This window comes from Mytilus trossulus, chromosome 12 (assembly GCF_036588685.1).
Source record: "Mytilus trossulus isolate FHL-02 chromosome 12, PNRI_Mtr1.1.1.hap1, whole genome shotgun sequence".
In the NCBI taxonomy this organism is placed as follows: domain Eukaryota; kingdom Metazoa; phylum Mollusca; class Bivalvia; order Mytilida; family Mytilidae; genus Mytilus; species Mytilus trossulus.
Genome location: NC_086384.1, coordinates 8,511,850 through 8,536,156, shown reverse-complemented (window position 1 = coordinate 8,536,156; position 24,307 = coordinate 8,511,850). Strand labels below are relative to the sequence as shown.

Here is a 24,307-nt window from a genome sequence, read left to right as displayed (position 1 = left end):
CTTGGAAGACCCAGCAATATACCGTTGTTTGTAAGGACACTTATGTAGTTTAGGTATCCAATACAGTGATGGAAGATCCAGTTCTTCATCTTTGGTTGAAATACAAAAGAAACAAAGAACAGACCTATGATTATCCAGGATTTCCTCTTTGGTAAGTGTCGTGAGGGTATATGTTGAGTTTCCAAGTGAATTGTCTCTGCCTAATTCGTTTATCAAGCAATTAATTTAATGACTTTTACAGACCAAAACGATGTTATTTGGGGCTTTGTCTGCGCGGACAACAACATATTTATCATGGAGGTCGGATAGGTGTTTAGCAACATTTGGGTCTTTAAAGATTGACGTAGCTTGGGCATTGATGGACCCATTCAGTTTCTTAATTCTGATTTGTATTAACGACCTCACTGCCTTAATCCATTCGGATAGAGTGTCTACGTCTTCTTTCTCGCGTTTAGCCTATTGCCTGACATAATCCTCGACTGAATCCATCAAAATTTTAAAGTTGTATTTCCAATTGATGGATTAAGGCTCACAATATTTCGGACCTTTCGATGACACATTTCGTAGAGAAGTGTTATTAATATAAAAAAGAAGATGTGGTATGATTGCCAATGAGACAACTATCCACAAAAGACCAAAATGACACAAACATTAACAATTATAGGTCACCGTACGGCTTTCAACAATGAGCAAAGCCCATACCGAAATAGTCAGCTATAAAAGCTAGGCCCCGATAAGACAATGTAAAACAATTCAAGCGAGAAAACTAACCGCCTTGTTTATGTAAAAAAAATGAACGAAAAACAAATATGTAACACATAAACAAACGACAACCACTGAATTACAGGCTCCTGACTTGGGACAGGCACATACATAAATAATGTGGCGGGGTTAAACATGTTAGCGGGATCCCAACCCTCCCCCTAACATGGGACAGTGGTATAACAGTACAACATAAGAAGGAACTATAAAAATTAGTTGAAAAAGGCTTAACTCATCAGATAGACAAAAAATAAAAAGTGGACGTGGCCGGGTACTTATATATCCCGACACAAAAAGACACAATGAACAGATCTGAGAGTACTAGCAGTTATCTGACAGCTAGTTCAAAGCCCGTAACAACTAATAAAAAAGTCATGCCTCTAAAACAGCAATCAATCCGTACACATCCAACATACAATGGATTTAGTGTAAAGACGTCATAAACAGCCAGAGAAAAACATGACCTTGTGCAATGCCAAGTTACAGGTAACGACATATTGTAGATCCATGAAAATGTATATGTATATAACATACTAGTAATATTTAGTTAGCTTTTAATCTACTTATAACAAAGTCAATATTTATACCAACTAGAGGCTCTAAAGAGCCTGTGTCGCTCACCTTGGTCTATGTGAATATTAAACAAAGGACGCAGATGGATTCATCACAAAATTGTGTTTTGATGATGGTGATGTGTTTGTACATCTTACTTTACTGAACATTCTTGCTGCTTACAATTATCTCTATCTATAATGAACTTGGCCCAGTAGTTTCAGTGGAAAATTGTTAAAAATTGACAGTAAAGGACAATAACTCCTTAGGGGATCAATTGACCATTTCCGTCATGTTGATTCATTTGCAAATCTTACTTTGCTGAACATAAATGCTGTTTACAGTTTATCTCTATCTACTAAGTTACCAACTTTTACGCAATCAGTTTTAGTCAGAGGAGGGACGACAGCTTACAGGTCACCTGGTACAATTTCATCAGAGACATGTGTATACACAATGTATATATACATGTCTAATTTATGCTTAGGAAACCGTTTGGCAATCAAACTATTGAAAAAGACCAATTTGTTCATGTTTTGATATCAAATGTTTTCAATTGCAGTCATAAAATATAAGTTTCAGTCGTAAATGCCAAACCGACAGATCAGTATTCAGTTTTAAACTCGGTGTCCATTTCCTAGCAATTGAAAGGAGCGTTAGACCAATAATGAAAGAAAACAACGCATTTGCCTATCCTGTAATATAAACGAAATTGAGGAAGAAAACCATTTCTTCTAAGTCTGTCCATGCTATATACCATTGAAGGATACCTATATACAAAAAATAAAACTACTTTCAATTTCAGTTTTATTAACTTGCAATCAGCTACATTGTATCTTTAGCACTGAGACATATGACCACACTTTTGAAAACAATTTGCCAGTCATTATCAAAATTACCACAAACTATATTTTAAAATTATTGTCTTTTATTTAGAACATCTGGTTTTTTACATGTATCCTTTTTTTAACATTTACATTAAAAACTGTTTAACTGCCAATACACAAATATTTGAAGTCTACTTTCCGTTTGAATGCCACTGTCACTCTGATTTTATCATTGTCAGCTTATTGTTTAAATTGCTGTATATTGTACAGTATGTCATTAGATATAGGAAGATGTGGTTTGAGTGCCAATGAGACAACTCTCCATCCAAATAACAATTTAAAAAGTAAACCATTATAGGTCAAAGTACGGCCTTCAACACGGAGCCTTGGCTCACACCGAACAACTAGCTATAAAGGGCCCCAAAATTACTAGTGTAAAACCATTCAAACGGGAAAACCAACGGTCTAATCTATATAAACAAAACGAGAAACGAGAAACACGTATATATTACATAAACAAACGACAACCACTGTACATCAGATTCCTGACTTTTTAATGTAGTTGTGTAACCATTTAATGTAATTGTGCTTGTGCAAATAAATATGATCTATTGTCTATATACACATATGTCTCCGATTAAGTCCATTTATCAGTAAGCTACAGGAAAATAAAAAAAAATGTTTTTTTTCTTCTGATGCTATTTATTAATGAAGAATATAGAGCATATTCTTCATTAATAAAAAATACTTTTGAAACATTAAACCTAGGATTTGTATAGTTACTATACAAATCCTTGATTAAACCAATTACTTTAAACATTCAGTCAATAGACCATGATAAATAAACCAGAGCCAAACAATCTCAGTGGAAACGAGATATGCCAATGTAGGTACAAATACATTCTAAATATCATTGACGATAATATTATTTGTTTCATTTCAATTGACCTAAACAAAAACAACTTGTAAACTATGCAAACAGTTTCAAAGACAATAAAACTATAACGTTGAAAAACAGGGGGTAGCTAGGGCAGTTTAAAATAGTGAAAATGAGATGTGCCAATGCCAATACATTACTGTATACCGGATATCAAGAACATAACTCTAGTGTTTCCTATTATTCTGAACCTGAACTTATCAAATACTTAAACATTGATGCTGCTGCTGCAAAAGAAACAACTTGTCTTAATTTCTCAATCACTATACATTAATTCATTATTCTGACCCTAGGCAAAACAGTCTGTGTCATTGCTCTTAATCACGTGACCAAGAAGCACCACACCAAACTTTGCCTCAAGTGGTTGGACTTGGTAAGGGGTCACTTAAAATCATATCAAGTAGAAATGCACCTAATATCTTTAACATAACACTAAATATTGAATAAACGAGACAGTTTAACAAAGAAAAAAGTAAAATCACAAAAATACTGAACTAAGAGGAAAATCAATTCGGAAAGTCCATAATCACATGGCAAATTCAAATAAGAAAACGTATCAAAAACGAATGGACAAGAACTGTCATATTCCTGACTTGGTACAGGCATTTTCAAATGTAGAAAATGGTGGATTAAACCTGGTTCTATAGCGCTAACCCTCTTACTTTAATGACAGTCTTATCAAATTCTGTTATATTTACATTGATGCGTTAAATAAACAGACACAATAAATAAAATAGTCAACATATGGGTACATCAAAACACAACGGGGGGAAACACAGAACCCTTTTTTTTGTCAGAAAACACAGAAAATATTTTTGTCGCTTTGACACATTCCCCATTTCCTTTCTCAATTTCATTCATGTACTGGTCGCATATTGATCTATGTCCACATTTGCAAGAGACAATATCTTCGTTATGTATAAAGCTAGGGAGTCCGATAAAGGATGAGACGAATAATCAATGACTCAATTATAATTATAAATAAATAAAAACACATTAATTTCGTTTTCTCTATAAATTAATTCTATCTGCGTTGAACATGCTCTTGGCTTTGAATTCCCACAAGCTATAGCAATAAATTCATACATTATACCCTTGCTTTTGTCGAAACGCTAACCATGTTATATTTTCACTCTTTATAACGATCGCATGGATCAGATATTGACGGATCCAACATGATGTACAGTAGCTTAGAAAGCGTACATCCTGTGATGGCTAAAACATTTTTTTCTCACGATCTATTTGAATCCAACCTGTTTCGTGTCGCACTAATAGTACATGTCTAGTCTTGGCACTAATAGTACATGTCTAGCCTTATAGAGATAACATATACCTTATCTTGTATTCCTTAATATGTAAACTGCATATTCTAAAAAGTGAGGCAGTTATTTCAAAGTCACTTGTTGATCACGGATCTCGAAAATGAATAAACTACTGGCGATCGCTGTTGTTTTGTCTGTGGGTGAGTCAATCCTTTTCATAATAGAGAAACATGCTACGAACTTACAGAACGTTTAAGGAAAATTTTGAACCGGAGGAATACTGCAAAATAGCTTTACCATTCATTCACAGAAGTGCTTTCGCGGAATTCAATTGTGGTGTTGCTCCCCTAAGAATTGAAACAGGGAGATATGAAAATATTGTTTTAGAAAATAGAGTGTGCCATATATGTGACATGTTTATTGAAGATGAAGCGCATGTTTTATTAAGATGTCCTCTTTATGACGAATTAGAAACCGTTTATTCTATGTTGCTGAAACTTTTAATGATAATTTTATTACTTTAGATGATAATCAAAAGTTAGTGCTTTTATTCTTAGATGTAAATATGATACGTGTGTGCCAAAACCTGTCATTTGATTTTTAAAAGACGTAGAAATTTTATATATTAGTATTTTATTTCATATTGTGTATTATATATCTATGCATTTTAATAGTCTCTTATAATTCTGTAAAGAATGGCTCTCATTTTATTTAGTGTTATTTTACAATGTATAAAGATTGATTGTACTTGTTGAGAGATGAGACTTTAATAATAAAACATTGAATTGAATTGCAATTACTGATAAAGGAGTAGGTTCAGTAAGACCCCTTTTTGGCCCCAAAATATAGCAGTTTTACAAAGTTGTTAAAATGTAAACTTTTAGTTATTTATTGTACAGTAGAATGCTTCTGCTACATAAATATGGGCTGTTTTTGACATAACAATGAACATATATCAGGTACTAGCACCACGAAGTCATGCTAAATTACTGAATTCCACACAATTCTAGCTTTTTAGTTAAATTTAAGACGGTTTTCGTGTAAAACGAAAGTGTGGCCGCATTCGTATTCATCCTTAATATTAAAATGTAAGTTGTATTTTATGATAATACATAACATATATAAAGGTTGAGGATGAACACGGATGCGGCCACTTTCATTTTTGACAAAAAAAACATCTGAAAAGTGACATTTTTTGGCATATTTGGTAGATTTTTCATATTTGAGCTTTAATCGGATCGTTTTTAATGTCTTAATCAGTTAAAATCTTTCACGTAAACTAATTGATTAAAAATTAAATAGACACTTAAGTGTTTAAAAAGTGGTAAAAATCTTTCGTCAGATGAAACTGAAATTTGTGGCCAAAATCGGTCCTTTCCGGACCTACTCCTTAAATATGCATACACACATGTTAGATGAATCAATTAATGTAACTATTGATGCATGAGGGACTACACAGCTACTTTTGCAAAGGTACTATTTTTGTACCAAAAATCTGTAGTACTGGAAATCTACTTTTAATATTCAGTACTATTTTGTTACTTCAAAATTATGTGTAATATTTAGGTACCTGTATTTCTCAGTACTTGATTTGTATTTGAAAATTCAAGTACTACACAATTTTGGTTACAACGTTATATTTTCAGCATTTTGAAAGTATTTCTATTTCAAATCTCTTAAAATTATGATTTTCAAACATGGAATATTGTGGTCGCTTTTTTGGTATTTTTTCTGTACCATAATTTCAAGTACAAATCAAGTACTGTAAAATACAGGTACGTAAATAGTACGATAATTCTAAAGTACAGAAATAGTACTAAATATCAAAAGTAAATTTCCAGTACTACATAGTATAAGTACAGAAATAGTACATATGCAAAAGTAGCTGTGTAAGTGATGCTAGATATGTTTCATATCTTAAGTGACCCTGTTTCTTATTTATCCCACACACTAAGCTGGATTGTTAACTTCCTAATTCATAAGGTCATGTAGTCCGAGATTGTCTGACGTCCAACGGCTGTTTTGGCAGACAAGCTGGGGCCGTGAGACGTCAGAGATCGCTCCATATCAAAATTGGACACTTGGCTGTCCAAAATAGATGCGCTGCTTGGTGGCTTCTGGTGCCGACTAACAGCCTTGCAATTATATAAATCGGGTATCAATTTGCTCATTTTTTCATTTATCTCTTCATTTATGTAAGTTTCATATGCCTATATCCTTTATTTTCCCGTATTGCCTTAGTTTATGGATCAGTAGTGAATGGCTTACTTTGTCAAAAGTCTTGGAAAAGTCCACAATTAAGCAATATGTTTGCTTTCCTTCATCTAGGTTTTGTTTGTGTGATATCATCTATAAACTCGATGAATTGAGTTTCGCATGGAATTCTTTTTTCGGAACCCATGCTGCATAGTATGTAGGATATCATGTTTGTCCGAATGAGCCATGATGTTGCTGGTAGTTATGTGTTCCATGCTTTTTCAGGCTATACACGCTAAAATTACTGGGCGGTAATTTTCTGCCTTGTACTTTCGACCTTTTTTAAAGATAGGACAGACGTTTGCAAATTTCCAGTCTATAAGATGCTACAGAATACTGGTGCTATATAGACTCACCAGATCAATGCTTAACACAAATGATATATAGGCAATTGTCAAATGGCAACAATAGAACTTGCAATTACTGAAAGCTTGTCCAAAGCCCAATGTGAAATAGTAAGATAATAAGTAAACCATTTCCTCATAGAATAAAATGTAAACCAGTACACCCACAACTGATTTACGTGTCAACTAGTCAAGAATAGTTCGAGAAAATCTTTATCTTTTAAAAATGTAGTCAGATGAACTAAAAAAAACCACGAAATTGATACTTTAAATCAGAAAAGCATTAGTAAAGGACAACATAAGGTTTTGAAAGGTTATGGGATTCCTTTTCGAGGTATTCGATTATAAAAACTAATCGGGAAAAGGCTGACCCTGACTTTACTTTGTATTTAACATGGTCAAGTAGTGCTATTTTCGTTTCAAATCGTAAGAAAAGAAAAAAAGGCTCTGCTTCAATTTTGATAATGACTTTTTATGATCTATTGAAGTTTTCTATAAAAGTGAGTGCTATGGAGCAAAATATTTTACCCTGTATCGTAAAAATCTCCTTAACCGGAAATTCCCACATCCTCAACTGTACGGGTTAATCATTGAAACCTGAAAATGTTGGTGATTATAGCAAACAAAGTTTGAATTATTATTTTATTTTTTAGCAGGCTGTTGATGTTTTTCTGAAATGCCTTTTTTTTATTATAGTAGCCGTCTTGGTGTTTTCTGAGAGATGCCACCACTACCATGAGTGCATGGACACACAATGTACTGGAAATAACACTCATATAATATGTCAACATGACACATGTACATGTGTCTCTCATATTTGTGAGTATAACATCATATTTCACTACCATAAGATATTACATTCACCTACGCACTCAATGCATTTTGATGTAATTAAAAATAAAATCAATGGTTTATAATATTTTCTTGGTACTTCAGACGTAGTGCGGTTCGGTTCATATACATGAGACTCATTTGTGATGCTCTATTGTAATTGTGTGACGGTCGCATTTTTACCTTTAAACGTGCTCACATACATGTAAAGACTACTAGTATTCAATCTCTGAAATTCAAGTTCAGTATAATGAAAGATGTTATATAGCCTCCTTGGTATTATCAAAACGTGTCGTTATCTGAGGTCACACAAGATTACTGTGTTATTAATATCATGTCTTACTCTGCATTTATGTAATGGATATTAATAACAGTTACAGTTAACCGACGTTCAATCCATCAAATTCTATATTGAGAATATATGTACCAAGTCAAGAATATGACAGTTGTTGTCCATTCGTTTGATGTGTTTCATCCTTTGATTTTGTCATTTGATTAGAGACTTTCCGTTTTAAATTTTCCTCGGAGTTCAGTATTTTTGTTATTTTACTTTTTCCAGCTTGTGGCGATGTAGCCGATTGTCACGACGCTGGACATTGCCATAAAGATGGTACCCATTACCACTGCGTGGACCACATGTGTACTTGTCTTAAAGACGATTTTACTGACCATCCCGAACATCCACTACATCCACATCACTGATATTGTCTTCTTATTAATGATTAAAGGTGAAAAATGAGGGTCTGTTTTTTTTTTATTTCAATTTGGTTACATAAAAGAATAAAGGGCTTAATATGCTCGTTTCAATAATGGGTAAATGTTGTGTTAATGGGGCAACCATTTGATATGGGAGGGAGTTGGGGTTCTGATCGACCATTTATTTTCATTGGTTGCTACGCAAGCTTATTGTTTGTGTGTGACTTTGCCGAGAAATTTTTATTTCGTTTTTGTAACATTTATTTTAGGCCCGATCTTTCCTGCATTTTGTGTTTCAGAATATTCATTTTCATCATGTCTTGTGCAAAGTTTCATTTTCAAAATCCTCCTGGACCCCGGAAAATCAAATGGTCGTCCCCTTGCATTTATGTCATTTGTTTAGTCTTTTTACTTGAAGTATAGCCATTATCTCGATTTATTAATATAAAGAAGGGGTATGCAAATAAGAATGAGCATGTCTTCTATAAAATCGAAAATAAAACAAATAAAGCAAAATCATCAATGTGTGTTAAATTGATGAAAATTTTACAGCTGTCTGCAAGTATGTTAACAATTACATCAACTGATCCACATATCAAGAAGATGGTTGATCAACGCTAAAAATATAAAAGGTCCTACAATAAAACCTTGCCGCTATACCTTAGTTTTATTTGATCATATTATTTTGATAATACTGTATTACGTAACACGTACATTCGTAAAAAGCCTCGTATATTTTTATATATATTATTGTTCGTCACATCTTATAAATGAAAAAAACACATTAATTTCGTTTTCCCTATATATTCGACTGCGCTGAATATGCTCTTGGCTTTGAATTCCCGCAAGCTAGAGCAATAAAGGCATGCATTATACCCTTGTTTTTGTCAAAACGGTAATCATGTTATTTTCACTCTCTATAAGGATTGCATGGATCATACAGTGGCGGATCCACTCTGTCATCGTTAAACAATTTTTTCTGACGATCCATTTGAAATCAATATTGTTTCGTGTCGTACTAGAAGTACTTGTGAAACCAAAACTGTATCGTGTCGCTCGAGAAGTACTTGTAAAGTCTTATATAGATAGAGATAACAGATAGCTTATCTTGTATTCGTGAATATATAAACTGAATATTCTAAAAAGTGAGACGGTTCTTTCAAAGTCACCTGTTGATCACGACTCTGGGAAAATGAATAAACTTCTGGCCTTTGCTGTTGTTCTGTCTGTGGGTGAGTAAATCATTTTTCATAATAGAGAAACATGTAGTTACTGATTAATTATAATATGCATACACCGTTTTTAGAACAACTTAATTAGTAAGGGTAACTATTGATGCATGATGGACTAAGTAATGCTGGATGTATTTTATATCTCAAGTGACACTACCCTGTTTCTTATTAATCCCACACACTAAGCTGGATTTTTAACTTGCTAGTTCAAAAGGTCATGTAGTCCGAGATAACATTGTTCAGTGATTACTTAAAAAAAAGTTAAGATTTTTCGTAATGTTTGGTGAGAGTACATGTTAAACTGGCAGGTGTCATCTAACCTGGACCTCATTTTCATGGTGCAGTGGTTTTAGTTGCGTTTTTGTGTTTTGGTATGTTTTTCTTATACTGTATGCAATAAGTCTACTATATTTGGTGTATGGAATGATTGTAAGGTGTATACGTCTAGCTGGCAGGTGCCATCTGACCTTGACCTCATTTTCATGGTTCAGTGGTCAAAGTTAAGTTTTTCGAGTTTTAGTCTTTTTTTATAATACCATATGCAATAGATCAATTGTATTTGGTGTATGGAAATGTTTTATGATCTATATGTCAGACACGCAGGTTTTATTTGATCTGGGCCTCATTTTCACGGTTTATTGCTCAGTGTAAACTTTTTGTGTTTTGGACTGTTTTTCTAATAAAAATGCAAAATGTCAACTATATTTGATGTGTGGAAATATTTTATGATCTATACGTCAGTCTTGCAGGTTTTATTTGACCTTGACCTCATTTTCACGGTCTATTGCTCAGTTCTAAGTGTTTGTGTAAACTATAAGCAATTATAGGTCAACTTTATTTGTTGTTTGGAAGAATTGTTACCTTTATATGTCTGCCTGGCATGGTTCATCTCACCTTAATCTAATTTCAATAAGGTTCATTGGTCAATGTTTAGTTTTATTGGTTAATCTTAAATTTATGTGACAGTTGTAATAAAGCTTTATAATTAGGACTATCAACATAATATTAATGATTAGTAAAGAAGACCACACATTTCAGCTAGTGCACTCTTGTGTTTGTGAGATATCATATATGAACTCGATGATTTGAGTATGATATTTTTTTGCGGAACACATGCTGCATAAGATGAAGGATATTGTAATATGTTAGTCCGAGTGAGCCATGATGTAGCTGGTAATTACGTGGTTCATGCTTTTGTAGGCTATACACGTTAACGATACTGGACCGTAATTTACTTTCGACCTTTTTTAAAGATAGGACAGGCGTTGGCCATTTTTAAGTGTATTGGTAATTCTCCAGATTCATATGACTCTTGAAAGATGATATTGAATATTGGTGCTATATGGACTCCCCAGATCGATGCTGTTCAAAAATAATAAATAGACAATTCCCAATCGACAACATTTTGAACTAATAAGATGATAAGTAAACCATGTCAACCAGTGCACCTACAACTGGTTTAGTGTCAAGAAATCAGGAGCAGTTTTCGAAAATCTTTATCTTTCAAGGATGAAGTCTGCGGAATTTAAATAGAATAAGCTAAAAATATTGATAGTTGTGGGGCTCCGTTTCGAAATATTTGATTTTTTAAAAATCGTGTAAAAGGCTAACCCGGACTTTTACGTTATATTACAAGAGCATCGGCATTATTTGCGTCTTAAATCATAAGGGGAAAAAAAGACTGCTTTAATTTTGGTAATGCTTTTTTATGATATTTTGAAGTTTTCTATAAATTTAATGCTATAGGGCAAAATATTTTACCCTGTATCGTAGAAAAAAAACCAAGGAGTCTAAACACCTGACTATAATTCCTAAACCTGAAATGACACCATCCTCAACTGTACGGGTTAATCATTGAAACCTGAAAATGTTGGTAATTGTAGCAAACAAAAATTAAATTATTATTTTATTTTTTAGCAGGGTGTTGATATATTCTAATAGATACCGTTTTCTTTACATTTTTGTATAGGAGCCGTATTGGTGTTTTCTGAGAGATGCCACCACTACCATGAGTGCATGGACACACAATGTACTGGAAATAACACTCATGTAGTATGTGAGCATGGCGCATGTACATGTGTCTCTCATATCTGTGAGTATAACATTATAGACTTGTATCATGCAGCAATATCATATTTCACTACCAGTGCTTATAATGTCTATAACGATGTTGTATGATAACTATAATTGATGAGCATCTTGTTTGACAACCAAAATATAATTGTACATAGAAGTGTTTAACTTATCATTTATCAGCAAAACATTCGGTTTTTTGCAATTCAACCAGAAAAAAGATGATATAGTATAACAGCCATTCATATTGACATACAAATGCAATGATAAAGTATCAATTTGATCACATAAAATAGATGCAACGTCTGAAAGTGTTACGACCTTATCCGGAACATTTGACATAATGACACTATTCCTGTTTTATCAAAACTATTTTTTTTGGATTGAAAAAAAAGAGGAAAAATTAAATAAATATGTCTATGTAATAAATCAGATATAGTCCTGTTATATCTTCGTAGACAACACTAAAGATATGAGAAGACTACTTCTTATACTCATAAATTCGTATCACGACAGTTGTCATATTTCTCTATATTTTTTTTAATCTTGAAAAACATAAGGCTACTTTTCATTTTGTTTGAATTACGATTTATAAAATGTACTTTTACAGATTTTATTCTGGCATAATCAATTTACTTGTGTGACGGTTGAAATAGCAAAACAATTGTTTTCCTTTAAACGTGTTCACATGGATATAGGAAGATGTGGTATGAGTGCAAATGAGACAACTCTCCACCCAAATAACAATTTATAAAAGAAAACCAGTTTAGGTCAATGTACGGCCCTCAACACGGAGCCTTGGCTTACACATACATGTAAAGACTAGTATTCAATCTCTGACTTACAAGTTCAGTATAATGATCGAAGATGTTATTTAACCTGGTTGGTATTATCAAAACGTGTCGTTATCTGATGTCATACAATTTCACAGTGTTATCAATAGCATGCCTTACTCTGAATTTATGTCATGGATATTCATAACAGTAACTGACCAGTTTCAATCCACCATTTTGTTCGTTTAGTTATGCCTGTATTAAGTCAGGAATATGACAGCTGTTGTCCATTCGTTTGATGTGTTTTATCATTTGATTTTGCCATGTGATTAGAGACTTTCCGTTTTGAATTTTCCTCGGAGTTCAGTATTTTTGTGATTTTTTTTACAGCTTGTGATGATGCAGCTGATTGTAACGACGCTGGACAATGCCATCAACATGATACCCATTATCACTGCGTAGACCACATGTGTGCCTGTCTTAGAGACGACTTTATTGACCATCCAGAACATCCACCACATCCACCACATCCCTGAAAGCATCTTCTTTAATAATTAAAGGTGAAAAATGATGGTCTGTTTTTATTTCTAAGCTTAATGAGCTATTTTCAGTTTTGAGTATATGTTGTGTTGGTGTACAACCATTTGATACTGTAGAGGTTGGGGGTTCTGACTGACCATTTTTTTATCGGTTGCTACGCATGCTTATTGTTTTTCTGCTACTTTGCCGAGCAAAATTACATTTTTGTGTTTGTATTATTTATTTTAGGCCCGATATTTCATGCATTTTGTGTTGCAGAATATTCATTTTCATCTTGTCTTGTGCATTTGTAATTATTTTTTCAGTTTTTACCTCGCGCAACTTGACATCAACAGATCCACATATCAAGAAGATCGTTGATCAACATTAAAAATATAAAAGCTCCTACAATAAAACCTTGCCGCTATTTAATCAATTAATCATATAATTTGAATTTAACCAGTTTAACAATACTGTATTACGTAACACTGACATTCGTAAAAAGCATTGCATGTTGTATATATATTATTGTTTACCACATCTTATAAACAACATTGACACCGGCATTGGTACATTTGTATAGATCAAACATGTCTAATATATATAAAAAAAAAAAAGGAAGATGTGGTAGGGTTGCCAATGAGACAATTGTCCACAAGAAACCAAAATGACACAGAAATTAACAGTTATAGGTCATCGTACGGCCTTCAACAATGAACAAAGCCCATACCTCATAATCAGCTATAAAAAGCCCCGAAATGACAATGTAAAACAATTCAAACGAGAAAACTAACGCCCTATTTATTCAAAAAAAAATGAACGAAAAACAAATAGTATGTAACACATAAACAAACGACAATCACTGAATTACAGGCTACATGTAAATATTGTGGAATTATCCAACAAGTCAGTGCCCAGGTACACGTGTTGTGTCGATCCAAACATACGAAAGATTTTATAACTTTCACTTTTTCTGTTTTCATTTTTCAGGGAACAACATAAAATAATTTAAATGATAAAGAAAATAAATCATCTGAAAATAAATAATAAAAAGATATTTATGATTGAGACATTCCTCCTTCTAATAGTGTTTTACTATTGCTTCTTTGACAAGTTTTCCAGACCAGTTTAACGAATATGAAGTCCGTGGACCTTCTCAAAATGTTCTCCAAACTTTACACATCAGCTACCATTCATATCTGAGATTGTCAGTAGTCTCAAAACTTTCTACAACGGCTTGAACAATCTCACGCCAATAGGTCAAACAAAATAGAAAGCTGAAGAGCATTTAAAGGCTCAAAACTTCCAAAAGTTTTGCCAAATAAAATTAGCTTTTGTAATTTATAAATATAACATCATTGATAACCCAGGTCATCCTTCACATCCCTCAAATTTAAATGCAGTAAAGGAGGGACACAAGAGACCGAATTACTTTAATTATGTAACAAAACCTGAAAAAGTAAGTGTTTATACTAGATTATGTATTTTAGCAAATATTGTGCCAAAACATTATTAAGTGTCCAAAATTTTAACACTGCACAATGTATTTTTCCATGTTATCTCCAATTAAATTATAACACCAAAAAAACAGCATCTTTATGGCATAACAAACTATAAAGCGCTATACTTACCAAATGGCTTAGGTACATGTAGTCAGCAGTCCAAAATCATGAAAATGATGATGGAAGTGTTTAACGACCTTGACTGGCTATATAGCCAACGCACGTTTTATATCATCAGATCACATGACCATAGAATTGAGTTTTAGACTAAATTGTAAATGTAAATTTAGTAATATATTTTTTTCTCTCATTTCATTTTTTTTTTAACAAATCATGATCACAAATGATAAACAGAAAGTGTCAAGACAAATGGTTTGCCTGAATGACCTTGTACTTTCCTGGCAATAAAACACGTGTAGGGTAAAAAAAAAAAGGAACGGAGTAAAACCTATTGATTCAATTTTATTTTTTTTTGCCTTATAGTACGATTGTTTAAATAATATATTTTTAATGTATATCAATTATATGGTCATTTTTATAAATTTTCTGTTTTCAAAACTTTGAATTTTTCGAAAAACTAAGGATTTTCTTACGCCCAGGAGTAGATTACCTATGCCGTATTTGGCACAAGTTTTTTGGAATTTTGGGTCCTCAATGCTCTTCAACTTTGTATTTGTTTGGCTTTTTAACTGTTTTGATCTGAGCGTCACTGATGAGTCTTATGTAGACGAAACGCGCGTCTGGCGTATTAAACTATAATCCTGGTACCTTTGATAACTATTTTAAATGCTTATAATATATTATCTGTCTAAATGATATTTAACAATTGTTAAGAGGAACGTTAGGGTCTGAATGGAGTTTTCTGTATAACTATTTTTCTCTATTCTTTGTAAGTTTGGCTCATTATTCTCTATTTCTTTATGTTTTATCCACACCCATTTTTCTGTATTTCTTTTTTTTTGCCTTTTTATCGGTTCTTTAAAAAAATATGTTTGCCAATTTTTTTTATAGTATAGTCCATTGTGTATACCCAACCAAGACCCCCAAACAATGTGACTTTGGGCATGCAATGAATAAGTTTGTTTAGGTAGGACTGCATATGAGGATATTTTTATCATTCTGACTTCTTCAAGTTCGCAGTTATATTTGTTACAACAGTACAAAAACTGGTGTGAAATACATTCGATTATGATAAGTAACCGTATTTCATGCATTTTAATTTTATATACATTTGTATTGGAGAACAAAAAGTTAAGGAAGCTGGTTGTTTTTGTTTGTTTTTATTGGATTATTGTTTTTTCTGTTTTCTTTTTTTGTTTGTTATTTTGATTGTTAGTTTTTTGTTTTGTTTTGTTTTTTGTTTTGTTTTTTTTGTGGGGGGATACCTGTGGTAACAGTATACCTTGCATCTCTTTTTGTTCATGAACTAAGTATTTCAGGCATTTTTGCTCGTAAACTAATCCCCCTTGAAGCAAGTATTGCTGATGGGAATGCTGTTGGTGACCTTCTGCTGTTGTTTTTTATTTTGGTCGGGTTGTTGTCTCTTTGACACATTCCCCATTTCCATTCTCAATTGTATTCAATAAGCTTTGACCTTGGGCCTATGTTATTTGATCGTTTAGTGTGTCAACCAACAGTGTCCTTATCATCACATCAAAACTATCTGATATAGAACATTGTAGGTCAAAGTATTTTATTGTTTAAAATTGACTTTATCTGGCTCGCTACCAACATTATAGAACATAGTAGGTCAAAGTATTTTATTGTTTTAAAATTTACTTTATCTGGCTCGCTACTACCAACACTCTCATTTGGTTACTCTTGAGTGTTGTTAAACATCACTAGTTTTAAATGCAGTATCATACAAAAAAACAAACAAAAAACAAAATTAACAATCAATACCGTAGTTGATACTTTGAAAAGTCTTTACTTTTACCTAATACTGCTTGATTTCCCCTGGAAAAGTTCATAAAGTGTATCTTCGAACTTTGGATTCTTCGAAATTTACCGAAAATAAGCTTAGCTTGAGAGAAAAAAGTAATTGTTCTGATGCCATGTTTCTAGTTTTTATATTGATTATACCGTTGGTTTTCCCGTTTGAATTGTTATGCACTTGTAATTTTTGGGGGCCTTTATAGCTTGCTGTTCGGTGTGAGCCAAGGCTCCGTGTTGAAGGCCGTACCTTGACCTATAATAGTTTACTTTTATAAATTGTAATTTGGATGGAGAGTTGTCTCATTGGCACTCATACAACATCTTCCTATACTTATCTAACACCGATGTTAATTGCTTCGCATCACGGTGATGCACGACATCTTGAAATTATTACTTTTATATTAAATATATATTCTGATTAGTTGCTTTAAGATGCGACTGAGATTCAGCAACAGCTATTGGCTTAAATGAGATAAAGAATAACAGACTTTTCTTGTCTCAAGAATAAGACATAAAATGCTGAAAATTAACTACTAGTATGTGTATTTCCGTTCCGATCAACTGTAAGATTCATGTTCGATTTAATATGCATATATTGCACACTGAATTTTAATATTGAAATATCAATAATTAATACGTGTTTATTTGTGTAACGTGCAGGGGGGTCCTACACGCCATATGGTACTTTGTGTATCCGTAGATCCGTACCAGGGTTACTTCCCTGGATTTGTTGTGTATCGTTGGCTAACCCTTAGAAACGGTAACGTGTTTCCTGAACTAATTCAACCTTAGATATAAAAGCATAATAGCAATTAACAAAAGATTACTTCCGGTAAGTATACAAAATGGAACCCTTAACCTAACAATGGAGTACAATACAAGGGACGCTTAATTGGAGCTATGACTTAACCTTACTTCAAAAGTTGATATATGACTATAACCTATTTGCCTTATAGTACTTAAGTTATTTGATTCAAAGGTAATATGGAATTATGGTTTCCAGTGCGCCCCTGGTCCTTTTCAGGGCCAAGGTGTCACCTTAATTATATACCATAGGACAATATGTCACCACCTTATTCAGATAGTACACTTGGCTCTTGCTTATATAGGTTTACCACAGGTCCTTGGTAAGCTACTTCTTATTCAGAAATAGTTATAATTACCTTTTCTTTAGTCTTCACTCTAGGAGCTCTGACGACCGAACTGATTAAGGTTGCGAGAAACTACTTATATATGCTAGAATAATCTCTAACCAAAATGCATATAATATCTAAACAGAAATAAATATATTCCGTATTACTGTTACATTTTAATATAACGCCTATAGTAATTTAATATCAAGCACTTACTTTTCAACTAGAAAGGGTCGGAACCAGTACCAAAACTTCGGAAATCGTTTTCCGTAATACAACCGTAATAAACATACTTTATTAAGAAACGAAAGTGAAAGGATTTAAACATTTGCCGACTTCCTAATAGACAAACTTAGAACTTCTTAATAATCCAAATCCAAGACATCAATTTCATATCAATCAATATCTAAACATACCTCATCTTCAATACTAAATCAACAGCCACATGCACATTTATTACCTTAAAGTAGGACGGAGCGAAGCAGTCCATAACTATCAATAAAGCTCAAACTTGTCATGTATTTAGTTTCAATTTTATATTATATATCTGTTATCGCGAGCGTGTCTGCTGAAGGTTATTCTAGACAGTACGTGTCGTGTCCAGCTGAAACCAGTCCTTCAACATATTATGTCGCTTTTACCTACGGGGCGCCGAATGGGACTCTTGTGGTTTTGTACAAAATTCAATTCTGTCATAACAAAATCATTTTTGTCTTACAAAACTATGTGCTACAGACTTGTTTTGTGAGAACCTCAATTTTGTGATGACAAAATTCATTTGTGTAGACAAAATTCATTTTTGTCATGACAAAATTCATTTTTGTAGACAAAATTCATATTTGTCATGACAAAAGTCAATTTTGTCTTAAAGGTATGCAAATATAAACATATTTGCATACAAAATTGACTTTTGTTACCTGATATGGAAATTAAATCACAAAAGTCAATTGTGTACGGTAAGATTCAATTTTGTGAGACAAAATTCACTTTTGTGAAACAAAATTGACTTTTGTGAGACAAAATTGACTTTTGTGAGACAAAATTGACTTTTGTGAGACAAAATTCAATTTTGTCATTTTTGTTGAGACAAAATTCAATTTTGTCATTTTTGTTGAGACAAAAGTCAATTTTGTTAATTTTGTTGAGACAAAAGTCAATTTTGTTAATTTTGTTGAGACAAAAGTCAATTTTGTAAATTTTGTTAATTTTGTTGAGACAAAAGTCAATTTTGTCAATTTTGTTGAGACAAAAGTCAATTTTGTTGAGACAAAAGTCAATTTTGTAAATTTTGTTGAGACAAAAGTCAATTTTGTTAATTTTGTTGAGACAAAAGTCAATTTTGTCAATTTTGTTGAGACAAAAGTCAATTTTGTCAATTTTGTTGAGACAAAAGTCAATTTTGTGACGACAAAATTCATTTTTGTGATGACAAAATTCAATTTTGTAACAACAAAATTGACTTTTATGAGACAAAATTGACTTTCGTGAGACAAAATTTACTTTTGTGAGACAAAATTCAATTTTGTTGAGACAAAATTCAATTTTGTTGAGACAAAATTCAATTTTGTTGAGACAAAATTCAATTTTGTTGAGACAAAATTCAATTTTGTTAATTTTGTTGAGACAAAATTCAATTTTGTTATTTTTGTTGAGACAAAAGTCAATTTTGTCAATTTTGTTGAGACAAAAGTCAATTTTGTCAATTTTGTTGAGACAAAAGTCAATTTTGTCAATTTTGTTGAGACAAAATTCAATTTTGTCAATTTTGTTGAGACAAAAGTTAATTTTGTCAATTTTGTCTCACAAAAGTCAATTTTGTGTAACAAAAGTCAATTTTGTGTAACAAAAGTCAATTTTGTGTAACAAAAGTCAATTTTGTGTAACAAAAGTCAATTTTGTGTAACAAAAGTCATTTTTGTGTAACAAAAGTCAATTTTGTGTAACAAAAGTCAATTTTGTGTAACAAAAGTCAATTTTGTGTAACAAAAGTCGATTTTGTATGCAAATTAGTTCACAGAAACCAAACTTAACTAATTTAAATACAAAATTGACTTTTGTCGCTCAATTTTCAAATTAGGTAACAAAAGTCAAGTCTGTGTAACAAAAATGAATTTTGTCATGACAAAAGTGACTTTTGTCCACTGATAGATAATTTTGTATGACAAAATTTCAAATTTGTAGTATGATACAAATTTTGTTAAACTGAACTCATTTTTGTTGAACAAAAGTCACTTTTGTCCGTACAAAATTGAATTTTGAGTACAAAACCACAAGAGTCCCATTCGGCGCCCCGTAACCCGCCGTATTTATCTACAGTAAACTTGTTTTAATAACTTTTTAACGTCAATCAGTTATTTATTCATATTTTTGTGATTCTGCCACCCCTCATGAAGCATACTAATAAAAATAAACAGAGGGAGATGACACGCCTTTGAGATGTGGGATTTAGGGGGTAAAAAGGTGGAGATGGGGGATATAGGGAATAAAAAGTCAGGATCTGGGGGGGGGGGGGGGGTAGATGGGAGTTAGAGAAAAATACAAAAAACAGGATTCGGGAAATGAGTACCTCTGAGTATTTTAGATCATTTTAACCACTTATAATTGGCGATATATGAAAGATGTCGTCACCACAAAAAGATCAGTAAAGCGGACCGAGGGATGTTGATCAGTTGTATAACCAGGGTTTCTATGTTTAACATGCAGTCAACTTGGTGTTGGTTATAGGATATATAACTAGGGAACTATATGTATGATTATATATAAAAAAAATAATGTTGATTTCATTTTTTATATGCTAGTATTAATATCATTTCTGCGTTATATATGCTCTTGACTTTGAATGATGCAGGTGCTAAAGTAGTTAACTCATAAATTAATTTATTACCATGCTTTTGTAAAAAAAAACGTAAGCATGTTAATTACTTTCGCTCTTTGGAACGAAATTCACACTTATGTTTCGTTATTTATTTAGTCTCGCAACGCTCGGCGGTATATCTTCACCTTTCTCGAAATACGCCGGCTCCTCTAAAATACACAGGTACTTGTCTCTGAAAAAAATCTTATGTTAAGGTGTATAGGAAACAAAATTCTGAGACAATGACTGTTCTCAAATCATGGATTCGTTCCTGACAGAAATCACAACTTTCCGTGACGCTTCTGAAATTATGGCGGTAAAGATTTACAGATAACTTATCTGGTATTCGTGGATGGAATATATAAAGTAAATAATCTACATACGTGACACAGTTCCTTCATAGTAACCTGTTGATCACGACTCTCACAAAATGAATAAATTTCTGGCCATCGCTGTTGTCCTGTCTGTGGGTGAGTAATTGATATTCATAACAGGGAAAAGTGTAGTTTTCAGTTGGACTTTATGAATCATGATACTAAGAAATCGGATGTGCTTGCAACCTTTTAGAAACAACAGATAATTAAGGTAAACATCGATGTTGTTGATGTTGGATTTGGTAGGGACGTCATTTGACCAGGGCTGCTTTGAAGTAAACCAACACACGTAAAGATATAACTTGCTAGTTCACAAGGTCACAGTTCGCATATTTAACAGTGTTCTTCTACTTTTTCAGAGCTTTCTCTCAACTGTGTTACATATCATAAACTCAGCTATTATTAACGAATGTGCTGTTGTGCAATTTAGTCTCTAAAATGTGGTTTAGATCTCATAAATATGTTTAACCCCGCCGCATTTTTGCGCCTGTCCCAAGTCAGGTGCCTCTGGCCTTTGTTAGTCTTGTATTATTTTAATTTCAGTTTCTTGTTTACTATTTGGAAATAAGTATGGCGTTCATTATTACTGAACTAGAATATACTTGTTTAGGGGCCAGCTGAAGGACGCCTACGGGTGCGCGAATTTCTCGCTACATTGAAGACCTGTTGGTGACCTTCTGCTGTTGTTTTTTCTATGGTCGGGTTGTTGTCTCTTTGACACATTCCCCATTTCCATTCTAATTTTAATTCAGTAACTTAAAACAATCTATAATTATAATATCCATATACCGTATATTGTGTCAAGTATGATCATGGATATATAACGAACTCAGAGATCTATATATTAATTCGATTGTAACTTTAACATCTAAGATCCCTTATAACCGGGGCATTTACAATTCTAGGAGTTTCTAAAAACAAAAACTTGTCGACAGATACATATATATGAAGATGTAGTATGAGTGCCCAATGAGACAACTCTCCATCCTAGCAACAATTTATAAAAGTAAACATGCAATTATAGGTCAACGTGTGGCCTTCAACGCGGATCCTTGGCTCACACCGAACAGCAAGCAAAAAATACTATTGTAAAGCCATTCAAACGAGAAAACCAGCGTTCTAATTTATATAAAAATGTCTAATTATTTTGGTTTTGAGTATGTATGTATACACTTCGACATTGTTTATCATCACCATTGGACATTACTGTACATATACTAACATATAGGTACTCAGGTATTTGTACAGTGATGTAGTTTTTCTAGACAATGAACAGATAACCAGGCCAAGTGTATCTTTATCCGGTGACGATTACACATAGTGTTAGGGGCTGATGTGACCAAGATACAATTCGATGTTCCAATACTTATGCGCGAAAGTCCCCTTGTGCAAACAACCGTTAACTTCATTCTTGTTGTGTTTTTTATTAAATCTTATGTTCATTAATTATAGTCCTGTGTAGCTTTTTTCATTCATCTTGTTTGTATTTATTTATACGATCGTTTGTTATCCATACTATTGAATAGAGTGATCGGTCAAGGACATTGGTATAATAGATAGTAAATTAGGCATTGGAACTCTCCTTATCTCAGTATCAATGTCAAGTCAATAACCGATGGTAGATAAGAAACCTAAATATGGCAGCTAATACATGATTAAAATAGAATTGATTGATTTGGCGGTGTTTAACGCAACTTTCAGCACTATTGTGCTATTCTAGACTGTCTGGTTTTATTGGTGGAAGAACCCAGGGTTATCTCTCTTGCAAATATTAAGGCAGTTATACTGTGTACAAAAATATAACTTATAGATGTATGTATATGTTGTGTACAAGTTATCATTTTGTACACATTAACAATAATATAACTATCTAAATACAGTTTTGCAAACGTTTAAAAGTGAATATACTTATGGTAGACATCAATTGACCAACGATACCGACTGGGGTCTACTTGGGTCAAACAAACTTCCACTTTTATATAAGTTTAAATGATTGGTGTTTTATTGTCAGGGGAGATGCTGTTTTCCGACTGATGCATATTGTTTTTCCATTTCAGGAGCGGTATTGGTGTTATCTGAGAGATGCAAACACTACTCTGACTGCACAAACACACAGTGTATGGGAAATGGAACCAGTCATATTGTGTGTGAACACGACGCATGCACATGTATATCTCATCTGTGTGAGTATACTAATATAGACTTGACACATGCAGCAATGGTTAAAAATGTTATTCCTCTACCATTGCTTATAATCTGCATTTGTATAAACTGACTTTTTTAATGAAAAATAAAAAAGCAATGGTACAGAATAATGATTTAGTACTTCAGACGTCGTTTGTTTCATCTTCATGGCACGAATCTTGACTGTGAAAGAGTTGCAAAAGATACCAGAGGAACATTTATGTGTTGACAAGATTTATCATTGATATGTGCATAATATAAAATTTTATTCCTGGTATCTATGATGAGTTTATATTCACACTCACAGATCGAAATAAACTGACAACGCCATAGCTAAAAATGAAAAAGACAAAGAGACAAATAATAGTACATGTACACAATTAAGACACAACATAGAAAACTAAAACCGTTTTCATCGATTAAAGAATCATGATAGCATATTCGATATTGACAATCTATAAAACTTTCGGATCGTTTTGAATGTGGCTTTTATTGGCTTCAGATTTTGAAATATTTACCTATTATATCTGGCATTCAAGTTCAGTATAAGCTATTAGGTTATATAATCCAGTTGGTATTATCAATTTGTTTCCTAATTATATAATCTGATGTCATACAGGTTCACAAGTTTATCAATATCTTGACTAACTTGATTCGTACGCATTTAAACACAGTAACTACGGCTGTTATCTACTCTTTGGTCGGGTTGTTGTCTCTTCCCAATTTTTCTCCATTTCCATTCTCAATTTTTTGACTATTTTTTCAGCTTGTGATGACGTAGCAGACTGTACTAACGCTGGACAATGCCACAAACGTGATAACCATTACCACTGTGTAGACCACATATGCCTCTGCCTTAAAGACGATGTAATTGACAAACCAGGAAATTAATATCATCTACAGACTTATTAATATTTAATAAAATGTGAAAATTTTAGTTTTTTTTTTATTATATTCCAGCTTGGCTACCAGTAAATTAAAGGGCAAAACAAACTCATTTCAGTCTTTAGCATATGTTTTGTATGTTCCAGACCATATATGAGTATTTGGCTTATACTAAGAAGTTGGTCAAGTTTATTAGATACAAATGTAAAGTAATGATAAACATAACTTTAATATCAAATTAATATAAAAAGTTCAATTGTATATTTGAAACTTAATATTTTTAACTGTTGAAAAAAGTATCGCGAATTTAATCTGTTATCCACCTGCATTTGGCAAGTCAGTAATACATTAATTGAATTAAACTTACTGAAATTGA

General features: G+C 32.8%; 3 protein-coding genes across 3 annotated transcripts; all 3 read left to right on the top strand.

The window, feature by feature from the left end:
* The first annotated feature begins 4,448 nt into the window (after nucleotides 1-4,448).
* LOC134693170 (uncharacterized) lies at nucleotides 4,449-8,510 on the top strand. Its single transcript, XM_063553892.1, has 3 exons — nucleotides 4,449-4,540; nucleotides 7,637-7,759; nucleotides 8,331-8,510. Exons 1-3 carry the CDS (start codon nucleotides 4,501-4,503, stop codon nucleotides 8,471-8,473), a joined length of 306 nt encoding a protein of 101 aa, XP_063409962.1. The 5' UTR covers nucleotides 4,449-4,500; the 3' UTR covers nucleotides 8,474-8,510.
* A 1,033-nt stretch (nucleotides 8,511-9,543) lies between these two features.
* LOC134693169 (serine protease inhibitor Cvsi-2-like) lies at nucleotides 9,544-13,116 on the top strand. The gene is made up of 3 exons (XM_063553890.1): nucleotides 9,544-9,699; nucleotides 11,669-11,791; nucleotides 12,936-13,116. Exons 1-3 carry the CDS (start codon nucleotides 9,660-9,662, stop codon nucleotides 13,079-13,081), a joined length of 309 nt encoding a protein of 102 aa, XP_063409960.1. The 5' UTR covers nucleotides 9,544-9,659; the 3' UTR covers nucleotides 13,082-13,116.
* Nucleotides 13,117-20,836: 7,720 nt separating this feature from the next.
* Nucleotides 20,837-23,981, top strand: LOC134693405 (serine protease inhibitor Cvsi-2-like). The gene is made up of 3 exons (XM_063554218.1): nucleotides 20,837-20,958; nucleotides 22,920-23,045; nucleotides 23,813-23,981. Exons 1-3 carry the CDS (start codon nucleotides 20,919-20,921, stop codon nucleotides 23,935-23,937), a joined length of 291 nt encoding a protein of 96 aa, XP_063410288.1. The 5' UTR covers nucleotides 20,837-20,918; the 3' UTR covers nucleotides 23,938-23,981.
* The last annotated feature ends 326 nt before the right edge of the window (nucleotides 23,982-24,307 follow it).

Bases quoted from the DNA above. Each gene is read 5' to 3' on its own strand.
- LOC134693170 (XM_063553892.1), top strand. From the start codon at position 4,501: ATGAATAAACTACTGGCGATCGCTGTTGTTTTGTCTGTGG. The intron at 4,541-7,636 runs GTGAGTCAATCC...TTTTTATTATAG, and splicing joins CGCTGTTGTTTTGTCTGTGG to TAGCCGTCTTGGTGTTTTCT. The intron at 7,760-8,330 runs GTGAGTATAACA...TACTTTTTCCAG, and splicing joins TACATGTGTCTCTCATATTT to CTTGTGGCGATGTAGCCGAT.
- LOC134693169 (XM_063553890.1), top strand. From the start codon at position 9,660: ATGAATAAACTTCTGGCCTTTGCTGTTGTTCTGTCTGTGG. The intron at 9,700-11,668 runs GTGAGTAAATCA...ATTTTTGTATAG, and splicing joins TGCTGTTGTTCTGTCTGTGG to GAGCCGTATTGGTGTTTTCT. The intron at 11,792-12,935 runs GTGAGTATAACA...TTTTTTTTACAG, and splicing joins TACATGTGTCTCTCATATCT to CTTGTGATGATGCAGCTGAT.
- LOC134693405 (XM_063554218.1), top strand. From the start codon at position 20,919: ATGAATAAATTTCTGGCCATCGCTGTTGTCCTGTCTGTGG. The intron at 20,959-22,919 runs GTGAGTAATTGA...TTTCCATTTCAG, and splicing joins CGCTGTTGTCCTGTCTGTGG to GAGCGGTATTGGTGTTATCT. The intron at 23,046-23,812 runs GTGAGTATACTA...CTATTTTTTCAG, and splicing joins CACATGTATATCTCATCTGT to CTTGTGATGACGTAGCAGAC.